The following is a 25,581-nucleotide window of genomic DNA, read 5'->3' as shown; positions in this document are numbered from 1 at the left end:
TAAAATAAATCTCCCCCTAAACTCACCTAAAAAAGTCAGAATCCCCCCATTTGAGAGAGAGTCGGGAAGTTTTTCCCTACACACAAAGAAAAAAGAAGTTAAAGCCTTACTATCTGCTCTTTAACTTATTTTTAAAAATGGTTTTTACTGTTGTTTGACCTAGTGAGGCAACATGAGCAATGGGAAAGCCAGCTGGATTCTATTCTGCCTCACACATTTTAAACAAAATTGTAAATTAAATTCCAACTGCTGAATTTTTTTTACAAGTGATGATAATAGGAGCAGAAAGAACCCAGTTCATAAAACTGGCAATTAGAAAAACAAATAAATCTTTTGATTTAAAAAAAAAAAGCAAGCAAGCCAGCCTGACTAATCTGACCTAGAACCTGAAAAATTCATTATATAATTTTTATTTTTTTATTAACTCCACTTTAATTATAAATCTAAAAATCCTATTTTATTTGTACAAGTATCCCCTAAATTTATGCTGTCTCCCTTTCCCTTTAGCCAATTAGAGAAGAATGAACGTTTAAAATTTCATATAAATATGTTCACTTTCTGATTTATACTGAGTGTTCATATATGCTTCCAGTATTGTCATCATAACTGGCACCTTCTCTCTTACACTGACAGTAGTATAAGATTGGAGAGTCAAATGAATGGCTCACTCAAAAGAAAAATCACTACAGATGTTCCTCAAAAACAACTAGGAAAAATTGTATCTTATCACTGGATTTTTTTTTTGATCAGTAAATTACCATCTGATTGATTGCACTGCAGTTGTGATGCTTTCAGGTGCTATAACACAGTCAGCATATAGTCTTCCACAACTATTTGCTCTTGCATCGCAATTTCAGGGTGATAGTCATCATGTGGGTCATGGTAGTCCTGACCTGTCCCTCGGCTGCCTTTCTGGCCATAAGAACTACTGCTGTTTTTGGCTGAGACTGTCTGGCCCCGGTAGATTTGAGCCTGATGCTCACATATGCCAAATTTGCTGAGCAGGATGAAGACATCCCTTCGGAAAGCCTTGGTGAAAATAGCATAGAGGAAGGGGTTGGCACAAGAATTGAGTGGGTAGAACAGCACTAGCAGGATCTTGGAATTACTGACTGTTATCAAGGGCTTGTTCATAATGGCAGATAAAGCATAGAATGAGATAGGTGCCATGCATAGGAAGTCAGTGAAAATCAACACAGCCATCCTTTTAGCAATTTTGGTGTCTTTGTCTCCGGACTTGTACTCAGGGTTTCGCACAGTTATATAGATTTTTATGTAGCAGGCACAGATGATGATAAAGGCAATGATGTTCAAAATTAAAACAAAGACAATGTAGGCTTGAGCCAACAGTGTTTCGGTATCCATGGGCAGGCAGATACTGACTTTGATGTAGCTGCTGACTCCAACCAGGGGCAAGCAGGCGAGAAGAAAGCATGAGAGCCAACCACCCAGCATGATGACCAAAGCATGCCGAAGGCGAAGCTTCCTGTCCAGGCGCATAGCAAAGGTGATGGCATACCAGCGCTCCAGGGTGATCACAGTCAGTGTGTATACAGAAAGCTCACTGGCAAAGACAGTGAAAAAGCCAGCTGTGTTGCAGCCAGGCCCAGTCTGCCAGTCTATGGCATGGTTGTAGTATTCTGACCTAGTGTAGAGATCCACCGAAGCAATCAGGAGAAGGTACAGTCCCATGCAGAAATCAGCAAAAGCCAGGTTGCACATCAGAAAACGTGGTACAGTCAACTTGTAATGGCTGGTGAGAAGGATGAAGAGGACAAAAATGTTACCCGGGATAGCCAGCAGGTTCACAAACCACACCACAATCCTTAGAAATTTATAGCCCATTATGTCTTCACAGGGATTAAACTCATCAGGCTCTGGAGTGCACACAATGTCTTCACTGCCACCACAGACAGTATAGTCGTAATGGCTGTCAAACCCCTGGATGTTGTCCTCTTGAGGATTCTTGAGCTCTTGGCCAAACCCAACATCTCCATCCCCCTGCTCTTCAAAAAAAACGTAGTAGTGGGAGTTGCCATGAAAATCCCTGAATTTGGAGTTTTCAGCATACACTGTGTCAGTACGGTCTGCATCCTCTTCTGCATAGTCTTGGTAAAAAGGGCCATTGAAGGTACTGACGGATCTTTTCTTACGAAAGCTGTGACTGCTGGTCTGGTTACACATCATGTATTCCAGAATTCTGAAAGAGCACAGGTGTGAAATCATCACTGGAATTTGCAGTTCCGTTTTGTATACAACATGTATGATAAGGGAAACACTTTCATTTGAGTTTCTTTCAGCTTCAAAAGCAAGTAACTATCTGGCTGCTCCGTGTCATGATGATGGAGGAGAGGCCAGGCCAAATCTGAGTGGTGCTGCAATCTTACATGTCAGGTCAGAATAACCAGCGAGGGGAGCCAGGCTAAGCCCTGCAGGACAGGAGTCACTGAGATTGTCACTGCAGGGTTTTTTCATTTTACATGTTGTTTCTAGTTTTATTTTGTGTTATTCTGTAGTTGCGAAAAACATGGGGCTCTAATTATTACATTGCTCCACGATGCAATGCTTCTATGTAGCCCCAAATAGCATTAGCAATGTTCTGACTACAACAACATTCTGCAAATGTGTATTGAATTTGCTGACTGCTATCACCCTACACTTCCTTCAGTGTTTCTCATCCCAGCCGTCTCCCTCCCATTCACTGTCTTTCAGACTTTCACCAGATGTACTAGAGCTGCTTTTCTCAAAGGAGAATCTCATTTTGTTTCTTTCTGCCCATGTTTCTAATCTCTGTACATCCCTTTGTGGTAGTTCTCTGCCCTCAAAGATGTTTGAAACTCCTCCATGACCTAACATCATCTGTGAATTCCATTAATATACTATCTATGCCAATGTTTAAATATGATAGGTATCCTATAAATTCTATAAATAGGAATTATTTTCTTTTCATGTATCAGAGATTGGCCTGAGCAAGACCCTTGGCTCTGAACTTTGGAGAAGTTTGCATTTAAATCTAAACTTGAATTCTGAAATGACAGTCTCTCTCAAATTACATTAAAGTTTAAATTTTACTTATAGGAACATAGGTTTGCCAGACTGGATCAGATCTGCAGTCCATCTACTTCAGTACCCTGTCTCCAACTGTGGCCAGCACCTGTTCCTTCAGAAGAACAGGCAAGCAACCGTGCAGAAGACAATTATGGAATAACCTGGCCACAAAGAAAATGTCCTCCTCACCTTTTTGGTTAGAGTTAGAGTTAGTTAGAGGCTGACTGAAGCACAAGGTTTTATGCCCCTTCCAAGACTTTTGGTTATTTTAAAATCCTTACTACACCAACTCTGGATATTGTTGTTATCTATAAAAACATCTCATCCTGGGTTGAATCCTGCTCATCTCTTGGCCTCAAAAATATCTTGTGGCAATGAGTTCTACAAGCTAACTATGTATTCTGTGAAAAAGTATATCTTTTTATTAATTTGAAACCTGTCCCTCTGCACTACTATATAATTTTAAAAAATGGCTACAAAACCCATTAACTAGAATTATGACATTATTTATTATATATTAAAATATTAATTAATCCTTCTTTAATTATATGATTTATGATTTAATCGAAGTTGCTAACACTCACCCTTTGGTTTTCTTCCAGTTCTTAAAAGCACAGCAGTGGCTTGGATACGACAGGTCAGCTCGCATTAGATGAAGAAAAGTCTTTACAGGAGGTAGTTTCTTCAGTGTCCATGTATTTTTAGCCATCAGTTCTTTAAGGTTTTCCAGTCCTTTTGTTGGAAGGGCAGCAACGCTGGTCCGGGAGACATCACTGCGTAAAGAAAGAATAAAACCTCAGCAAATGAAATGATTGGAGTGAGACATTTAAGATCTTCAAAGCACTTTAGGAGTTGCACAGAAAGCTGCAGCACAAAAAACAAAACTAAAACACAACCAACAACACATGAGGGAGGTGAGGACAGGAGTTGGCATGCTGCCTGAAATGTGCCAACTGGGTATCACCAAACAGCATTCAGAGGGCACCCAGCATCATGATGCCAGACAACTAGTCTGGCTGCATGAATGCACAATGAAAGTGCAGTGAATGGGATGAATGAATCCAAGCTGGCACAGAGCCCAGGGCATTATTTTTTGTTGTTTATTTTAATTAATGATTGCACAGAGACACTGGGTACAACTTGTTTGAGATGACATAATCTCCCTAATTTATTCTTCGGTTTACAAACCTGAAAAATTGCTACAACTTTGAAAGAGCCTCTTTTTTCATAATTTTAAAACTGGTTTTCTATTTCAAACACATTTTTGCATAGACAGTGTTGTGATTGCCATTGGTGGCCCTCAGCTATGGTCTTCATAAGCCTTGCAGCAGAAGCAGTGCTCCAGCTTGCCTTTCTAATTGAAAATAAAGTCTTTAAAGATTCAATATCTGTGAGAACATGCTCATTTTGGAGAGACAATTGAAAACAGAAGCAGATATGATAGTATCATTTGCTCATCTAATTCACACAGGCCCTGATTTTGCAAAGGCTTTAAGCACACACATTACTTTACACACTTGACTCTATTCATGCACATGAAGTTAAGAGCATACTGAAGTATCTGCAGAATTGATGCCATCATTTGCTGCAGTTGCTGATGAGAGTTAGCTAGGTATAGCTATAATCTGAATTTGAGCAGGACAGGGATCGGGAACCTTTGGCACTCGGCGCATCAGGGAAATCCACTGGTGGGCCGGGACAGTTTGTTTACCTGCAGCGTCCGCAGGTTCGGCCGATCGCCGCTCCCACTGGCCGCTGTTCACCATTCCAGGCCTATGGGGGCTGCGGGATGCAGTGTGGGCCGAGAGATTTGCTGGCCACCGCTTGATCTTCTCCCTGCTCCCTTTAGCACATCTGTATACCATTTTTCCATCCTCAAGGTTTTAAAACTGATTACTTTGCTACCTCCTTGGGCAAACGATGAATGACAAAAACCTTTTAAAATAGGCTTTTAAGGCTCATAGTTCAAAACACACAAAAATTCAATAAAAATGTAGATTTAAACACACAAAGTTTCTCCTTCTGCTATTTTCCCTCTAGCTTCTAGTGGTGCTTCTTGAACCATATGCCAATTTAAGAGAAAACACTCTCATAGCTATAGCAATGTTCCTCACAAGCTCAACATGAGCTCATATTAAACCTGTATTATATTAAGAAAGATGGCAAATGTCAAGTGTTGCTATTTCAAGAGTTTTATTAACAAAGAACATGATTCTAATCATGTAAATAAAAGTGTATTTTCTGTGCACTGTATTCCCTAATTGACAGGTAAAGAACTAATAATGAGCTTTTGGAAAAGACATGTGGTGCAAAGCAACATTGCAAAATGCATCTCTTTCCCCTTCGCCAAAAACCTGTGCCCTGAGCCCTCACAAAAGATTTGTGCAGATGTCATCACTGGGAGAAGAGTGAATGGATGAGCAAGACAATGCAACCCCATTCCCATCTGGCAATACCCCACACAAGTGGCTCGCCATTGGGAAGAATGACCTTTTCTGTTTCTCCTTTTCGGATAAACAGTGGTGTTACTTTTAGCAGTTATCAGTAAAAGAACCACGCTCTTGGGATGTGCCTGCTCACTTGTTGTATCAACCAGGAAAGGTACTAACAAGCTTCAACAGGACTTTATTTTCAAAGTGGAAACCTCTTTACTAAGCTGCTGCTGCACCCTCTGTAGCTTTCTCCTAGCCTCTCAACTCCTCCCCACTCCTTCCTGTTTCCTGTCTTTTCAGACTCCCAACAGCCAGTGCTCCCAATTCTAATAATTACAAGCAACATCTAAACACCACATTCCCTTCTCTCTGAAGAAACTCTCCCAATTAAAATAAACATTATTGAACAAACATGAAACAAGACACTATACTGTTGGCAGAAATATTACACTGAAAATACTGTAGATACTAAATAACATAGTCTCTAGTCCAGACAGGTGGTCGTCTGGGTCTGACAGGCCATCTCTCAATCCCCAGTTCCAGTGCAATGTCTTGCTGTGTTGGTACTACGGTGAAGTCATCCAATGCAGCCTGGGTGTTGGCATAATCTCCTCTTGGTGCATAGGCAGGTGCAAGATAAGAAGCATTCCATACTTGCCCTTCAGAAAGTCAATAGGTGTAAGGTCCGTTCTTCTCTATGATTTTAAGAGGAGCTGTGAATTTATGGTCCCCTTTGCGTAAAATTCCTGGTTTTCATATTCTAACGAAGGAACCACACTCAAACTTTGGTTCCTTAGCACCCCGCCGCTAGTCTGTGAAAGCCTTAGACTTTGCTTGGTTCTGTTCAACTGCTTTTCTCACCTCATCCTCGTTTGGGGCATCAGGTCATGCCTTTAACAATCCAACAATGTTCAGTTTAGTGGTCATCTGTTTCCCATGCAGTAACTCTGTGGGTGATCTTTGCGTTATGGCATGTCGTGTAGCCTGGTATGCTTGCAAGAAATCAGCAGTGAAGGGTATCCACAATCACCCTTCCAGTTTAGCTGTTTGCAAACTCTCTTTCAAACTTCTGTTAAACCATTTGATTTCCCCATTGGCTTGAGGGTAATATAGGGATGACCTTCTGTGTAAAATGTTCCTTTGTGCTAGAAAAGTTTCAAATTCCAGAGAAGTAAATTGACTACCATTATCTGAAACCAGTTCTTTGGAGTTACCTTCCCTGCTAAAAACTGAAGAGAGGAACTTAATTACTGTAGCAGAAGAGATTTGCTATATAAACACTACCTCAGGCCATTTACTGAAATAGTCTATTAAAGTGATGACATAATGGCAGTCAATTGGAATAGTATCAAAGGGTCCAACAATGTCAATCACCACTTTTTCCCATGCAGATTCAGGAAGAGGAACAGGCTGTAGTGGAAAGGCACATGCCACTGCTGTCTTATCTGGAATTTGGCAAGTGACACAGGATTTTATGAGTACTTCAGTTTGAGAGTCCATCCCTGGCCACCAATACAGATCCCGTAGTCATTGTTTCATTCAGACAATTCCTTGATGAGTATTGTGTGCCAGGTGTATGAGTTTTGACTGTAATTCTTCTGGCACAAGGAGCCGGTGTGTACCTCGGAGCACACAGCCATCAAACAAAGAAAGTTTATCATGAACTCTAAAATAAGGCAGCAAAACTGGGTCAAGGTTTTTAGGGTGACTGGGCCATCTCTTTTTCAGAGATTCCCATAGTTTTTGTTGAATTGGACATGCTGAACAAGCAGCTTGAAATTCTTCTCTGGTAACTGCAGTGAGAGTGCTTGTAATAAGCGCAACCACTACATCCTCATTCTCCGGTGAACCATCTGGTGAAGGCAAAGGCAGGCAAGAAAGGCAATCAGTGACCACATTTTGGTTTCCAGGCTTATATTCCATTTCATAATTGAAAAAGAATAGTCTTGCAGACCATCGAGCAATATGGTATCCTGCTCTTCCCAGTCCTTTCGTGGTAAGCAACATCGTCAAAGGGCTGTGGTCTGTGTGCAACTTGAGCATGCGGCCCCACAGATAAGTTCTCCATTTTTCAGTAGCCCAGACACAAGCAAGTGCTTCTTTTTTGATTGTAGAATATTTTCTCTCAGCATTACTTAGTGTCCTTGAAGCAAATACAACAGTCCTCTCCGTGTTGTCCTCATGCAGTTGTGTGAGAACAGCCCCAAGTCCATAATCAGAAGCATCAGTAGTTACAATTGTGGGCAATGCAGGACTGAATAGTGCAAGTACTGGACTATGTACAATCACGTCTTTCACCATTTTGAAACTAACTTGTGCATCCGTTGTCCACACTAAGGTTGAACTTCTCCATAGTAATTCCTGTAATGGTTCAATGACAGAAGCATAATTGGTAATGAATTTTGCAAGCCAGGAGGTAAGACCCAAGAAGGAACGTAAGGTTTGCAAATCTGTTGGAGGAGGAGCATTTGAAATTGCCAGGATATGATCTGGATCAGGTTTTAGTCCAGCCTGTGAAATTGTATGCCCCAGAAAAAATGGTTACTCACTTTCTCGTAACTGTTGTTCTTCAAGATGTGTTGTTCATGTCCATTCCAAGCAGGTGTGTGCGCGCCGCGTGCACGCCAGCCGGAAGATTTTTCCCCTAGCAGAGTCTGTAGTGTTGTCCTGGGCGCCCCCTGGGGTGGTGCCTTCATGGCGCCCAATATCGAGCCCTGCCGACTCCCCACCCGCTCAGTTCCTTCTTGCCGACCATTCCGAGAGAGGGGTAGGAGGGTGGGTATTGGAATGGACATGAACAACACATCTCAAAGAACAACAGTTACGAGAAAGTGAGTAACCGTTTTTTCTTCTTCGAGTGATTGTTCATGTCCATTCCAAGCAGGTGATTCACAGAAAAGAGCACAGCTCTCCCAAAAGCCGCATCGTCCCTGGACTGTTGTGTAATTGCACAGTGCAACGTAAATGTATGTATTGAGGACCACGTGGCTGCCCTGCAGATTTCCAGAACAGGGACTTGTGCCAGGAATGCCACAGAGGAGGCCTGGGCCCTGGTAGAGTGAGCGGTTATCTGCAGAGTGGGCTCCTTTGCCAGGGTATAGCACTCCCTAATGCAGGACGTTATCCATGACTATATGCATTGACATGATACCAGAAGGCCCTTCATTCTGTCTGCCATGGCTACGAAGAGTTGGACGGATTTCAGGAACGACTTAGTTCTCTCTATGTAGAAGGCTAAGGCCCTACGCACATCCAGTGAGTGCAGCCTGTGCTCCCTATCAGAGGAGTGTGGCTTGAGTAGAGTCCAGGACCGTGCCTATGAACTCTATCCTCTGCACTGGGGACAGAGTTGATTTCTCCTCGTTCAGGAGGAGATCTAACTCGAGAAAGGTCCTCCTTATTAACTCGACCTGAGCTTCCACCTGGGCCATCGAGCAACCCTTGATCAGCCAGTCGTCGAGGTATGGGAAAACCTGTATTTGGTGCTTGTGCAGGAACGCCACAATGGCTGCCATGCATTTTGTGAATACTCGCAGGGCAGTTGACAGTCCGAGTGGGAGGACTGCAAACTAGTAGTGGCCTGTGTTCACCACGAATCTGAGGTAGCGTCTGTGATGTGGGACTATTGTGATATGAAAATACGCATCCTTCAAGTCGAGGGCGGCGTACCAGTCTCCTGGATCCAGTGAGGGGATAATGGAGGTTAGCGAGACCATGCAAAACTTGAGTTTCTTTATGTACTTGTTGAGTTGTTGCAGGTCCAGTATGGGTCTGAGGCCCCCTTTGGCCTTCGGTATTAGGAAGTACCGGGAGTAAAAACCCTTGCCCCTTAGCTCCTGAGGAACCTCCTCCACTGCCCCTACCGAGAGGAGGGACTGCACCTCTTGACACAGAAGTTGCTTGTGAGAGGGGTCCCTGAAGAGGGACGGGGAGGGCGTTGGGGGGGTGGGAGAGTACAGAATTGGATGGAATATCCCCTCTCTACCGTGCGCAGCACCAAGTGGTCTGAAATAATCTGAGACCTGGCACGGTAGAAAGGGGATAGACGGGACGAGAAAGTAAGATGGGAAGGATCCAAAGGCCGAACTGGCAAGCCGTCCTCGACTGTACCCTCAAAAGGGTGGTCTAGAGCCCTGTGGGGCCCTAGGCTGGCCCAAGTTTTGCCCAGAGGGGGGACGTTGCCTCCTCCGAGTGCTCCTGTTCCGCCTACATGGAGCGTCCTGTCGGTTCTGGGGTTGATAAGGACGAGAAGCAGGTTGAGGCATAAACGGTCTGCGCTGGGTAGCAGGCATGTGAAGCCCCAGCGAACGAAGGGTAGCCCTCGAGTTCTTCAAGCTGTGAAGTCTCTTATCCGTCTTCTTAGAGAAGAGAGCTACACCTTCGAAGGGAAGGTCTTGAATGGTCTGTTGGACGTCGTGGGAAAGACCAGAGACCTGTAGCCAGGAGCCTGTCCTCATAACCACCTCAGTGGCCAAAGTGCGAGAGGCCGCATCCGCCGTGTCCAGGGCCACTTGTAAAGAGGCTCAGGAGACCAACTTCTCCTCCTCCACAAGTGCAGAGAACTCCCCCCGAGCTTCCTGGGGCAGAAGCTCCGTAAATTTTGCCATCGATGAACAGGTGTTATGTCCCTAGCGGCTTAGTATGGCCTGTTGATTGGCTATACAAAGCTGTAGACCTGCTGTGGAGTAGACCTTCTGGACAAACAGGTCCAGTTTCTTGGCATCCCTGTTTTTAGAGGTGGAGCCTTGAAACCCCTGACGTTCTCTCTGATTGGCCACGTCGACCACCAAAGAGTCCGGAGGAGGGTGGGTATAAAGGCGTTCATACCCTTTAGAGGGAACAAAGTAGCGGCGCTCAGATTTCTTGGCCATAGGTGCCAGAAAAGCAGGGGTTTGCCACAAGTTCTTAGACGTTTCAGTTATTGACTTGATAAATGGCAGTGCAACCCTGGATGGGCCGGAGGGAGCCAGGATGTCTATGACCGGGTCTAACTCTTCTTCTACCTCCTCTGCCTGAATCCCCAGGCTTTGGGAGGCCCTCTTCAAAAGCTGTTGAAGAACCTGGGTGTCCTCCAAAGCTGGGGCCGGTGAAGTCCCCGTGACCGCTTCGTCGGGTGAAGACGAGGAAGAGAGAACCGGAGGTGATGAGTTCACTGCCTTCAGACCCCCCCCGCTCCGGGGTCCCTCAGCACGCGGTACTCAGTCTGAGGAACTGGCGCCGATGAAGAACTCTGCATCGCAGCCGGTGCCTGGACAGGTAAAACCGGTGGGACCGAGACCGTTGAGGTTGGTAGGGACGGAGCTGAGGCTTCCACTGGTGCCGTCAGTTGGGGAGCCTGTGCCGGTGCCAGCTGAGGCATCGGTGCTGAAATCATGTGAGTCGGTGGGGCCACTCTGGTCGAGGGTGGTGCCATCGTCATCGGTGCTGACTGTGGCACAAAGAACGCCGAGGACACCGACACCGTTCTGGAGCACGAACCATGGACCTTGCTCTCATGGTACACCCAGGGTGTCCAAAAGGGCATTGAGCAGGTGGTTGCCACTGTTATTGCCATGGTGCCGGGTCTGTTTGGCGACTGCGCTGGGACCGGGATCTTCTGCTGCACAGTCTGCTCAATCGAGCCGAGTCTACCTCCGACTCTGAGGTCTCCGAATAAGAAGACCATGGAGGAGCAACGTGGGTCACCAACAAACAACGACTCGACTCCGGGGAGTGGCGCGCTTCCTGTGTCTGTGCGGGCGGTGCCGGAGATGGAGACCGATGAGCCATCATGGTTGGCTTGCCCCTGGAGTGAAACAGGTGCCATACGGTTGCCGGAGACTTGTCTCTCCTTTGGGGGGAGGCCAGCACCGGGAGGCGCATCAGGTCCATTGCCACCTCGAACGCCTCCAGCGTTGATGGTGGTTGTATGTCCACCAGATGGTCCGGGGACCGGAGAGGGTTCGGACTTGACTGGATCCCGGCCGGGGCAGGAGTCAATGAGACCCTGGGTGGAAGCGAGGTGGACGTGGTCTGTGCCACTTGCGGATGGCATTGGGCCTTTAGGCTTCGGGGGGGGTGATCGGCCCCTCACCAGCCTCTTCTTCTTTACCGGCACCGGAGATAGAGAACAGTGCCGAACTGATGCCGACGCCCTATGTCCCGAAGAGTGGTGGTGCCAGTGGGCTTTAGAGTCCTTAGTCTGGCCCGATTCGCGTGCCGTCGGCACCGGAGCACTGTGCACCGAAGAGGACGTGATCGGTGCCGGGTCGTTGGGTCCCGGGTTGGATTGCGGTCTCAGAGCCGCCTCCATGAGCAGGAGTTTCAATCTCTGCTCTCTGTCCCTAAGGGTTCTTGGGCAGAAACCCTTGCAAATGCAGCACTTGTGCTTTTGGTGAGTCTCACCAAGGCACCGCAGGCAGGACGAGTGAGGATCACTCTTGGGCATAAACTTGCCACAGGACTCACAGAGTTTAAACCCTGGAGACCCGGGCATACCCCTGGAGGGGAAACTAACTATGTACAGCTATAGAGAAAAACTATTTACACTAAGAACAAAGACACTGCTAAGGTGCTTGCTGCAAGAGCGAGCAAAGTTCCAGTTAGCCGTCACGGGCGGTAAGAAGGAATTAAGGGCATGGGGGGGTCAGCAGGGCTCGATATTGGGTGCCATGAAGGTGCCACCCCAGGAGGTGCCCAGATGCTGCTAGGGGAAAAATCTTCTGGCTGGCGTGCACGCGGCACGCACACACCTGCTTGGAATGGACATGAACAATCACTCGAAGAAGAAAGGAGAGTTCAGTTTGTCTAAATTTGCATTTGGACCTACTGAGCTGGAGGCCTGCTGTGTTGATGCAGTTTAGTACAGACTGCAGGTTATTATCATACTCCTCAGAAGTATTTCCAAACATGATAATATCATCCAGATAGCACTGAACTCCATGTTGATTCTTCAGAATCAATGACATCATTTTTCAAAAGGAACTTGGGGCAGATGTGAGACCGTATGGAACGCATTTAAAATGGAATAGTCCCTCATGTGTAATAAATGCTGTGAGGTCTCTGCTATCTTCATGCAACATAACCTGGTGGTATGCGCTCTGCAAATCAGGAGCAGAAAACATCTTTGCTCCACGGAGTTCTGCAAATACTTCTATGTGAGGAAGAGTATGGCTGCTAATCACAATAGCTCTATTGGATCCCTTAAGTCCACACAAAGGTGAATGCCTCCACCCTTCTTCTGCGTCATTACTATAGGTGAAACCCATTCCGAGGAGTCGATCTCTTCAATAATGTCCTTTTGAACAAGTTTTCTAAGTTCCTCTGAAACAGCTTCCCTGACTGAAAATGGTAAGTGCCATAACTTCTGTCATATAGGCATCACATTATTCCGCATTTTAACTTTATGCAGAAACCCATAAGCACAGCTGAGTTTCTCCTCAACCTGGTGTTGGGTCCCAGCTGAAACTGGTGTGTGTACTGCAAGAATGCTTTGCTGAGGAAGATCACTTCGTCCATTAACTACCCTGAGATTTAAAGCAGCCAATAAATCTCTGCCAAGGATAGGAGTGCCTTTATGGACAATGTAGAACTCTGCAGTTACACAGCAATCACCAAAAGTAACTATTACTGGCAGGCAGCCATGTACAGGAATATAGTTTTTCAAATAGCACACCAAGTGAAGTTTGGGTTCAGTAAGAGGCACATCTTTAAAGTAATGCAGATAGATGGAATCAGGTAGTATAGATACTGTTGAGCCAGTGTCCAACATTAGCTGAATAGAGTGTGATTTGCCTGAGGGTATGGCGGAAATGTTTACAGTGCACTTTATCTGTTCTGGAATATGTGCAGTAGTGATTTTGTCCATGCTCAGCACAGTAACATCTGGTATTGTAACTTCATGCACCTATTGATTGAACTGGCTACTGCGACATAGTTTAGCAAAATGTCCAATCTTTTTGCAATGATTGCATTGAGCTACTTTTGCCGGATATCCTGTGTAGCTTGCAAGGTGTTGTGGAGATCCACAGTGAAAGCATGCTTTTACTGTATTTTGAATTTGCTGATTCGGTGGTTTTTCATTAGTTTTCCTCTTGCAATTGTGTGTCTGCAGTGGTAGTGAACTTTTCTGTAAAGGAGTCAGAGCCTGGACTGTGCCTCCTGTATCCATGCTCATTATTTTGGCTTCAGCTGTAGCTGACTCAATCTGAGTAGCAATGGTTATTGCTTTTTCTAGTGTAAGTTGTGGTTCTAGAAGTAAGCGTTCTGTTACATGAAGCATGGTTGTTTTCTCAATGAGCTGGTCTCTAATAATCTCATCTGCCATATTCCCAAAGTCACAAATTATAATTAGACTCCTCAGGGAAGCAATATACTGCATTATAGTTTCCCCTGGTTTCTGCTCACACTGGCAAAATCTGTAGCGATTAGCTACTACATTCACTTTGGGCACAAAAAAATTCTTTAATGCAGAGTACAGTCTCAGAGGAAAAGTATAAAATATATGCTGCCCTTCTGCTCCAAGGCAGTGGATTAGAAGAGCACACTTTCTTACTTCAGAAATCTCTGTAGCACTGATTGCAAGCAGATAAGTCTCAAACATATGGATCCAGGTAGCAAAAGCAATTGGAGGCTCACTTGGGCTTTGCAGAAAGGGTGCAGGTGGGTTCAGAGGCAGAAGATCCATCCTCATCACCAAAATGTTGTATCAACCAGGCAAGGTACTAACAAGCTTCAACAGGACTTTATTTTCAAAGTGGAAACCTCTTTACCAAACTGCTGCTGCACCCTCTGTAGCTCTTTCCCAGCCTCTCAACTCCTCCCCCTCCTTCCTGTTTCCTGTCCTTTCAGACTCCCAACAGCCAGTGCTCCCAATTCTAATAATTACAACAAACATCTAAACATGACATCACTCCACACAAGCTAGTAACTATTTGGATAGGTCTAACCAGTGAGGAGCCACATAACTCCTCCCTCAAGCCATGGGATGCTCCATGTGAGTCTATATAAGGAAGCATGTCCCCCTTGCCCTCCCTCATTTCCATAATGGGGATTCCCCACTCTCCTCAGGAAAGTGAAGATTAATAGATCCCACTGTATTCAGGAAGATTAATAGATCAGGAAGATTAATAGATCCCACTGTATTCAGCCTAATTTCACATAATTCCTCGGGGTTATAACCCTGTACACCACCCTACACAATGTTTTTCTATTCTGAGAGACAGTAAAAGGAAATCGTTACAAAAGAGGGGAAAAAACTTCTTGGGATTATGTACAGGAAAACAGAGATTTTAATTGTGAATATTACCTTGGGGAGACAAAGGTCACCAATTTTTTTTTTAACAGAACAACAAAACTAATACAGAATCACTATACTCTCCAGAGGCTGCAGAAATGTATAAGAAAATAAGAGCTGGAAAGAGAAAAGCACAATAAAAGTGGATACCTAATGAAAACACAAACAAAAAGTATCTTTGTAAAAAGCAATATATTAAAACCTGAGGTGCCTATTAATGAAAAATGTTGCATAGGAAAATAAACATTATTGCCTATGTTTACTTTTGAGATTCCTAAAGGAGAAACATATATTTCAATGGGAAACATGCAATCTCATTTGTCACTTTGCACAAGCAACTAACCAGGTTTCCCCACCTAAAATATAAGAGGAATGGGGAAAAGCTAGCAGAGAGATTGAAGAACTAGGGCAGTGCTTGCTGATAAACACATTGATTTAATGTTAGGTTATTAAATTATAGCATTAAGTTACTCAGACAACAAAGATGAAGAACATAGTCATATTAGTTTTAAAATGAGAGAGAAAGAGAGGGGGAACCTCAAAAGGTTTGGAGTCTAGAGACATATAAGCATCCCAAGCTTTGGATGCTGATAGGAATCTTAAACCTGAGTCTGCAAAATTGGGCTGGAAAGCTCATGAAAGCAGACTCTTACAAGATTTCTGGCCCTTTCAGCTCTGATCCCTGCCTCCAAGAACAATATAATGATTGATGGGAAAGGAAGTGGGGAGAATAATGCCTGGTGGCTAAGGGCAATATATCTCAACATCCATTATATGTTTTCAAACCAAGGAGAAATAATTTTCTACTAAAAATTGAAACTTCCAGCCAATATAATTTAATTTTGTTGGGTGTTTGGGAATTTAGAGTAATTGTGAAAGTAATTATGTAAAAATACATTAATTTTTATATGCTTATAACAAAGTAAGAAGAATCTCCATTAAAAAAAATCACTACAAATGCAAAAGAGAAGACTGGAATACCAAAAGCCAAGGAAGTAAAAGTAAATAAAATAGAAAATGAGATTTTAGAAGTACCAAACAATATAGAACCATAGAAACGTAGGGCTGGAAGGGACCTCGAGAAGTCATGAAGTCCTGTCCCCTGTGCTCAGGCAAGACCAAGTAAACCTAGACCATCCCTTACAAGTGTTTGTTCAACCTGTTCTTAAAAACCTCCAATGACTGGGATTCTGCAACCTCCCTTAGAAGCCTATTCCAAAACGAAACCCTCATAGTTAGAAAGTTTTCCCTAATATCTAATCTAAATCTCCCTTGCTGAAGATTAAGCACGTTATTTCTTGTCCTACTTTCACTGAACATGGAGGACAATCAATCATAGTCCTATTTATAACAGCCCTTAACATATTTGAAGACTGTTACCAGGTTCTCCCCCGAGTCTTCCTTTCTCAAGACTAAACATTCCGGTTTTTTAACCTTTCCTCATAGGTCAGGTTTTCTAAACATTTTATCATTTTTGTTGCTCTCCTCTGGACCCTCTCCAATTAGTCCACATCTTTCCTAAAGTGTGGTGCCCAGAACTGGACACAGTAGTCCAGCTAAGGTCTAAAGATTGCCACATACAGTGGGAAAAATTCCTCCCATTTAACCATAAAATGAAGGGGGTGTGGGAAAACATCAAACTCAAATTAAATTTATAAATCATTTCATTTAATAAGGGAGATTAGTCCTTCACTCTTTATTCCTCAGCCTTTCCATCTGCTTTAAATTAGACTTTGTTTCCTGCACTGACCTTAAGCACATTTTTACACATGATGAAGCTTAGACAATCTCAAAACATTTTTGTGGGATTACAACACAGCTGGGATTCACAGTTTGTTTTAGTCAAATAATGAAAGAGACAAAATTGAAATAGTTTGCATTATCTAAAATGTTATGGTTCACCACAAAGCTGCTTTCACTGCAAATACTGGATCTGGTGTATAAGGAGTGGAATAAAACCAATTTTTGCTGAACTCCCTCACATGTGCATATTACCAAGGGGTGTTATTTCTAGGTTCAGAGGAATGTGGGGCCAGGAAATGTGGGGAAATGTGTACTGTTTATGCTGTACTTGTTTTGTGGATAAACAGGTGTCTTCATTCTCCAGGGCTGTCAATCTACCCGTCTTTCACCAGCAGTAAACTTATGTCAAACACCTAATTCTGAAGGCTAACATTACAGAATTTTCACAGTAAGTTTATGGCGATCTTCCTGACAGGATATACAGAAGGCATGGTGATGGGTTTTGCCCTGTTTCATTACTGCTCAATCCTAGTTTCAGAGACTACTACAAAAAATGTTTTAGAACGTGATTGGTACTTACACTGCTGACAATATCTAGAAAGGTTGTGAGATGCAACTACTGCTACTTATTTGATTTGTTTCCATTAAAATATAGTCTATATCTACAAATCACGTACACTGCTAGTCTATGGAAAAAAATACTCAATTTGAGTCACCCCGTTTTTGCCCTTCATTTATAGACTCATAGACTTCAAGGCCAGAAGGGACCATTGTGATTATAGTCTGATCTTCTGCACATTACAAGCCACAGAACCTCACCCATCCACTCCTATAATAGACCCATAACCTGTGGCTGAGTTACTGAAATCCTCAAATCATGATTTAAAGACTTCATATGACTGAGAATCCACCTTTTACTCTAAATTAAGTGTCCCAAGCTGCAGAGGAAGATGAACCCCCCCCCCCAGGGTCTATGCCAATCTGACCTAGGGGAAAATTTCTTCCCGACTCCAAATATGATGATCAGCTAGACTCTGAGCATGTTTGTGAGACCCATCAGAGAGACACTGGGGAAAGAACTGCCTCTAGTAAGGTAGAGTCTTCTGCATATAGTGTCCCTTTTCTGACTTTAGCAAAGCTTTTGACACGGTTTCCCACAGTATTCTTGCCAGCAAGTTAAAGAAGTATCGGCTGGATAAATGGAGTATAAGGTGGACAGAAAGCTGGCTAGATAATCGGGCTTAATGGGTAGTGATGAATAGCTCCATGTCTAGTTGGCAGCCGGTATCATGCGGAGTGCGCCAAGGGTCGCTCCTGCGGCCAGTTTTGTTCAATATCTTCATTAATGATCTGGAGGATGGCGTGGATTGTACCCTCAGCAAGTTTGCAGATGATGATAAACTGGGAGGAGTGGTAGATACACTGGAGGGAAGGGATAGGTTACAGAGGGACCCAGACAAATTAGAGGATTGGGCCAAAAGAAATCTGATGAGGTTCAACAAGGACAAGTGCAGAGTCCTGCACTTAGGACAGAAGAATCCCATGCACTGCTACAGACTAGAGACTGAGTGGCTAGGCAGCAGTTCTGCAGAAAAGGACCTAGGGGTTACAGTGGACAAGAAGCCTTGATATGAGTCAACAGTGTGCCCTTGCTGCCAAGAAGGCTAATGGCATTTTGGGCTGTTTAAGTAGGAGCATTGCCAGCAGATAGAGGGATCTGGAGTACTGTGTCCAGTTTTGGGCCCCACACTACAAGAAGGATGTGGAAAAATTGGAAAACATCCAGCGGAAGGCAACAAAAATGATTAGGGGGCTGGAACACATGAGTTATGAGGAGAGGCTGAGGGAACTGGGATTATTTAGTCTGCAGAAGAGAAGAATAAGGGGGGATTTGATAGCTGCTTTCAACTACCTGAAAGGGGGGGTCCAAAGAGGGTGGATTTAGACTGTTCTCAGTGGTAGCAGATGACAGAACGAGGCGTAATGGTGTCAAGTTGCAGTGGGGGAGGTTTAGGTTGGATATTAGGAAAAACTTTTTTATTAGGAGAGTGGTGAAGCACTGGAATGCGTTACCTAGGGAGGTGGTGGAATCTCCTTCCTTAGAGATTTTTAAGGTCACGCTTGACAAAGCCCTGGCTGGGATGATTTAGTTGGGGATTGGTCCTTCTTTGAGCAGGGGGTTGGACTAGATGACCTCCTGAGGTCCCTTCCAACCCTGATATTCTATGATTCTATGATACTAAGGCAAACCAAACCAGCCAGACACAGAATACTTTGGTTTTACCCCACTGGCTAACCACAAGTCACACAAGCAATTCCCTTAGACACTCCAGTTTCCCAGTGTCACTACTAGTGCCACTTGTTATGGGGACAGATGGTTATGAAAACCAATACCCCAGTAAAAGAAAAAAAGCTTCTCTCGATCCCAAAGGACCAAGCCCCAGACCCAGGTAAATATATAATTCAGATCTTACCCACAAATCACGCTGTTGCCAATCCTTTAGAATCTAAAATCTAAAGGTTTATTCATAAAAGGAAAAAGATATAGATGAGAGCTAGAATTGGTTAAATGGAATCTATTACATACAGTAATAGCAAAGTTCTTGGTTCAGGCTTGCAGCAGTGATGGAATAAACTGCAGGTTCAAATCAAGACTCTGGAGAACATCCACAGCTGGGATGGGTCTTTCAGTCCTTTGTTTAGAGCTTCTGTTTGTAGCAAAGTCCCTCCAGAGGTATGAAGCAGGACTGAAGACCAGATGGAGGAGCTGCAGCAGCTTTTTTTTATTCTCTTGACATGTGGTCTTTCTTTCTTTGTTCCAAAGACAAGCTGTCCATCACATGGCTTGGAAAAACCTCAGAGTTCTGTCCATAGGCATGTCCCCGCATACCTTGCTGAGTCACAAGATGTGCCTGCCTTCTCTCAGTGGGTCAATTGTATAGCTGATGGTCCTTAGTGGACCATCAAGCAGGCTAGGCAGAGCTGACACCAACTTGTCTGGGGTGTCACCCAGAAGCATAGCACGAGTTTGAAATACAGACAGTATAGAGCCAATACTTATATCTTTAAATACAAAAATGATACATGCATCTCCCCTTTCTCTGTATGGGGTGGTGGTGGAGGGGAGAGGGAATATAGGATTTGGAAGGTGGGGAAGCAGCCTCATAGGCTATGAGCTGCAGACAGCTGCTTCCTTGCCTTTGACATCCTATATACAGTACACATGCACACGCATTCAGATGCTCCTCCTGAGAGGCACTGTGAGATAGCTTGCTGCTGCAGATGCGGTCCAGATACAGATAAACGAGGGAGTGCAGATCGGATACAAGTTGATTCTTGCAGATGCGGATCATATGAAGATCCACTTTTTTATATCCGTGCAGGGCTCTACCAATTGTGTAAGGGTTACAGAAGGCCCTGAAGTTGTTACCCACAAATTAAACTTGACTGAACATCCTGCATTCCCAAAGTAGTTCATATGTGCGTGCAATGCCAGCAAATCGAAGGACCACATCACAGAAAAATGCTGTCAACTTTTAAAACAAGAAACTGGATTAGGAATAAACAGCAGATGGTACATTTATGATCACTTATCATGGCTCCTCTGTCTTCTTTCCTGGAGAAGCAATTCCGCCTTGTGCAATGTCTATTTAGCACCACCTCCATCTTTTGGTGGAAATGTTATTATGACCTGTCTATTGCACACATGCACAGTTTCTAAAGGAAGATGGAAAGCTGGCTGATTTGATTGAAAGACTCAAAACACATGCCAGTGTCCTGTGGATTAGTGACGGGTGGGTCAGCACAATAGACTACGGAACATGATGACAACTTCCAGTCACTTTGAGAACAAATCTAACCTGAAAACACAGGAGGAAAAGAAATGTCTTTTTATATGCCCTGAATTCTACTTTTCCACTATTGGTAACCACAACTCTACATTAATGTGATATCTATAAAATGCTATCTATCTGCAGCCTCAGTGATTTGATTGTTTATATAGGTATGTATTTTGACATAGTTAGGTCAACATATTAGACCAATATCTTTTTAGATGTCTATTAAATACACACAAAATATTCTGCCTAATATTCCCTTCCCCATCAATGAAACCATTTTGTAAATAATCTTCTGTCCTGTAAAGGTATTTGGGAAACCTTGTGCATTTAAAGGGATAGATCTCTAGCTGCACAGACACTGCCATTGCAAACTGCAGCAGAGAGAATAGACTTTAAGAATATCAGCTAAGAAAAACCGTCTTCTACCATTTGAGGTGAAGGAAGATCTCTTTTGGCTCTCAGTTAAAATATAGGTTTTATGTTCCATAAGCAGTCAGCAAAAAGAGGGAAACAACATAAGCAGACTGATAGAGAGACTCCCTACTTAATAGATTGCAGTACTGAGGCAAAAATCAAATTCTGGTGTAAGAAAAAGACTAATATTAAAGAATAAATACCCAAAAGTGTTAAACTACAACTGGAAGGTTTTATTTTTTAAACTGATGTGCTTTCTGGCTTTTTGTCTTGATTCTCCTGTTCCATATTCCACCTCCCTTTCTGAACTCGTGGTCACTATCAAGGAACCTTCTGATACAGGACTGAGGCCTCACATGTCAATACCATTTTATGGTTAATCAGATAGGGGTATGTTACCGCAAAGCTGTTACCCTGCCTGTTTTTCTGGCATCAGTCACATCCTGAGAGAAAGATCATGCCTCCTACAACCTGAATTACCTAGTCTAGCTAGGGAGGATTCTTATTGATCCTTAAGTAACCCAGTAGTCGAACATCATTTTGATGCAATGACACCGAATATGACACACAAAATAGAGAGTGAATCTGGCAACCTCATTTGGCGTGATCTGTGTGGCTGGCATCACTGCCATGATCACCAACAGACTAAACACTGCAATTCAGCTGCTATGCCGGAAGGAAGGAATTTCAGGATCTTCTGCAAGTAAATTAGAGGCTAGAGAAGTACCTGTTTGTTTTTAAACTCAGCACCCTCTCTCATTCTTCCAACATTTCTCAGCACCACCATTGTCCCCAGGATATCATCCATCCTCTACATTAAGGACTGGACAGACTCCCTTCTAAGTCTATCAAACCCTCTCCTTAAACCTAAACTGTAGAAAAACAAAGCACTGGGGTTGTGTCCATTCATTTGTATAGAAAAAATCTGTCATGCATTCTTCAAACTTTTTTCCTGTTTTTTACTTTAGAAACAGAAGAATATCAAACCTTGTCTTCCTTGCTTTTAATGGTAGCCTATTTGGAGGACCAGAAAACTGGACGGGGAGCCAAATTAAATAGGGAGTAACAAAAACAGCAGCAGCAACAACATAATTTCAAGTGTTGACTAAAAATCCCTTCCCATCTCAGTTTCCATTTCCTTATTACTTATACTATTACAATCCTACTAGTTCTCCAGTTATACAGTGTCTTTCAGGAGAAAGAAGGTAATGAGGAGTTGTATTTCTAATGTAAAACACTAACTTCTAAAACGTCTTTCAGCCCTTCTATAATCATCACAGAGTATCAAAAATAAATATATTTCTAAAAGGCACAAACCCAACTATTTCCTTTTTACAGGTGACTTTTAATCAGCTAAAGCAGAGGTGGGCAAACTACGGCCCGCGGGCTACATCTGGCCAACGGGACCATCCTGCCCGCCCCCTGAGCTCCTGGCCCTGAAGGCTTTCCCCAGCCCCTCCCCCGCTGTACTCCCTCCCCTGCAGCCACGCCATCATGCGGGCAGCACTCTGGGCAGCGGGGCTGCGCACTCATGCAGGGCAGCACGACAGCGTGTCTGGCTGCGGCCAGGCGGCACGGCTGCCAGACATGCTGCTCTGAGTGGCATGGTAAGGACGCCAGGGCCGGAGGGTTGGATAAGGGGTAGGGGCCCCAGGGCAGCAGTCAGGGGACAGGGAGCAGGGGGCAGTTGGATGGGGCAGAAGTTCGGGGGGGGGGTCCTGAATACAGGGAATGGGGGGGGTTGGATACACATGGGAGTCTGGGGGGCCTGTCAGGGGGTGGGGGTGGATGGGGGTAGGGTCCCAGGAGGAGGCAGTCAGGGGACAAGGAGCAGGGAGAGTTGGATGGGTCAGGAGTTCTGAGGGGGGCTATCAGGGGGTGGAAAGTGGGAGGGGGCAGGCTGTTTGGGGATGCACAGCCTTCCCTACCCGGCCCTCCATACAGTTTTGGAACCCCGATGTGGCCCTCAGGCCAAAAAGTTTGCCCACCCCTGAACTAAAGGAATAATTAAGCTATGTACATCGGCCACTGTCTAAACCCCAAGAAACAAAAGACTAAGAAAGACTGAGAATCAAACCCAAACCCAAGTCTCTTGCAACACAGAGCATTAACCCTAGGTAATATAGTCAGTTCCAGAATAACAGCTGTTATCACCAATGTTATTGTGTAAGCATATCACCCCCACTCTTGTTTTCTGTTGATAGTCCTGAGGATAGTGCAGTGCTATTGAACACCACTTTTAAAATGTTCTCCACCCTTTTGTCCTACTCACAGCAGGGTTGGTCCACTGTGCACTCCCCAAAATGCATCTTCTTCAATAACTTTCAGGTATTTGTTCTTGTGCAGGTAGCTGCAGAGAGAAAATGCACAATTATCTGGTGATAAAATTATATATCTCCCATGAGCTACCATATGTAAAGAGGAATATGAACACCCCAGTGAAAAAGAATAAGACTAGAAGCTATAGGAACCCTGAGTTACCACATGAGCCTTTTTTTTTTTCATGCTTTAAATAAATTTGACAAACAGCCAGCAGCTTAGTAGCTGTCAGTCCAATTTCTAATGGTACAAGTGTCCACATCACAAAAACTACCTCCTCAAGTGGCAACCTCAGTAGAGGCAACCAAGACTGAATAAGTTATGGATGCTGAACATCTTACCTAAACCTTAAGGATGGTCTCTCCAGAGCAGGGTTGAGGCACATTGGCTAAGTAACATGGAGGAAACTTGCCTTGCCACTGCACATATCATACCCATTCTGTGCAGACCAATTCTGTACAGGATTTTAGTCTTTGGTATGGTCAGTTGACACCTTTCTCTGGCATTTAAAAACTAGAAAAAGAACCTCTGCCACTGCTCATTGAACTTTACCTGTAACTTACGAGTTCATTTTCTGCTCCCATATTATTTATACTCTACCATGCAGTATTTGAGGCAGAGCTACAGTCACACCTTCATCTAGAGATAGTTACACATTGTGGAACTGATTGTATATATTGGTATTCTTTCACCAACTTATAAAAGGAGTCTCTCTTTAAAAATAAAAATTAAATATACATATTTTCATTTATTGTTATTCTGTCTTTATTCACAAATATTTTTAAGGTTACCTGGTCTTAATTCAAAATGATACCTATTCCACTTCTCTTCAGTTATGATAAGGAACGTGAGGAGGAAGGGGGAGGGGGGGAAAGAGGACTGGGCTTTGAGAAACAACCACTTCTTTTTAGCTGTGAATGCGGATGGAAGGCAACCAGGCCACAGGGAGCCACCACCATCTGGGGAGAGGAGGCGACATAATGCTTCCTCCCACCTAGTTTTACTAGGAGCAGAAAAGACATAAGTGTGAGGGATGGAAGGAGTTTTAAGTCCAGTAAAAAGCATTACAGTTCACCTGTTGAACCACATTTTTAAAAGTGGCCTCTGCATCTGCATGTCCACCTTATCTAATCAACATTTTAAGTACTATCAGTTATTTTGCTTTGCATAAAATGAGCCCAATTAACAAGTCTTAGGAAGAATGAATAAACTCAGTCTTACCATTCTGAACATTTTAATCTTTTTTCCTCAAAAAGCCAAGAAACATCCCCGTAAATAAAGTAAATCCTCCACCCCAAACACATATGCACACCATAAACACCAAACACTCCCCCTAAGAAAATCTGGGGGGGTGGGTGGGAGGAGGAGGGTTAAAGCTTTCGTATCCCCAACCTCAGATCTGAGGAGGCAAATGACATTTGTGGACACATCAGAGACCTGTAGGAAAACACTGCCCACGCTGGATTTGAGTGTGAGAATACATGTTTCAGGTGCCTAAGGTTTGCGTAACCAAAACAGGGCCTCCTATGTACATGTAACAATTTAGAGATCAGACTGAAGCTCCTTGGAAAGAAGGAGAGAGAAAGAATGAACCTGAAAGAAAAAACAACCAAACTAAATCTCTACCATGATGTCATCAACAAAATCAATGTTCTAAAATTCTAGAGAAACAATTTCCCTCCATCATTCAGACACTTTCCTAAAGCCTGTAGCAATACAGCATTCTCTCATCCCTACACATGAGCCATGTAAACAAAGACAAGACCACCTTTCACTCCACATCACTCTGGCACTTGAAACACCAGAGAAAATACAGGTTTCAGAGTGACAGCCTTGTTAGTCTGTATTCGCAAAAAGAAAAGGAGTACTTGTGGCACCTTAGAGACTAACCAATTTATTTGAGCATAAGCTTTCATGAGCTACAGCTCACTTCATCGGATACAGATACAGATTGCAGTGCATATGCATTGCAGAGACAGGGTAGCACATTGTATAATTAAATAAATACCACAAAATGCTTATTGAACACTCAAGAAGTTACCATAATACAGCAATGGACTAATTAAAGCTACTCAACATTACAAAGAAAGTGACCAATCTACCCAGCCTGAGGCTACATCCTGGGTATCAATTGCATTCCACTGGCAAGTAGTAATGTAATCTGGAATTCAGTTTGATTAGGTCCAGTGTCCTTCAGGTTCCCAAAACTCTTTAGAGAACAACAGCTAGCTGTTTTATAGCACTTTTAATCTGAAGATCTCAGAGCACTTTGCAAAAGAGGCAACTTAGTAAGTATCCTTATCTCCTGAGGAAACTCAGGCAGAGAGATGAAATGACTTCCCTGCCGTCAGTGGCAGAGCTGTGAACACAACCCAAATCTCCCGAGCTCGACTGCTCTAATCATTAGACTACACTGGCTAGAACAGGCCAGCGTTTGGTGAAGAACTAAAGGTCCACAGGGGAGCACAGATCAAGTCTTTAGACTCGAGTCCTGAAAATGCAATTGAATCGG

At 43.8% G+C, this 25,581-nt stretch overlaps 1 protein-coding gene across 1 annotated transcript in view; it reads right to left on the bottom strand.

Annotated features, from left to right (window-relative positions):
• Nucleotides 1-458: 458 nt before the first annotated feature.
• Nucleotides 459-25,581, bottom strand: part of TSHR (thyroid stimulating hormone receptor) — a 211,864-nt gene continuing 186,741 nt past the window's right edge. The window contains exons 9-11 of the mRNA XM_073349347.1: nt 23,023-23,100; nt 3,633-3,821; nt 459-2,200 (exon numbers count right to left, since the gene is read on the bottom strand). Of these exons, the coding sequence (XP_073205448.1) occupies nt 799-2,200; nt 3,633-3,821; nt 23,023-23,100 (1,669 nt within the window). The 3' untranslated portion in view covers nt 459-798. The remainder of the gene's footprint in view (nt 2,201-3,632; nt 3,822-23,022; nt 23,101-25,581) is intronic.

This window comes from Lepidochelys kempii, chromosome 6 (genome assembly GCF_965140265.1).
Source record: "Lepidochelys kempii isolate rLepKem1 chromosome 6, rLepKem1.hap2, whole genome shotgun sequence".
NCBI lineage: Eukaryota > Metazoa > Chordata > Testudines > Cheloniidae > Lepidochelys > Lepidochelys kempii.
This window is presented reverse-complemented; position numbering and strand designations above follow the sequence as displayed.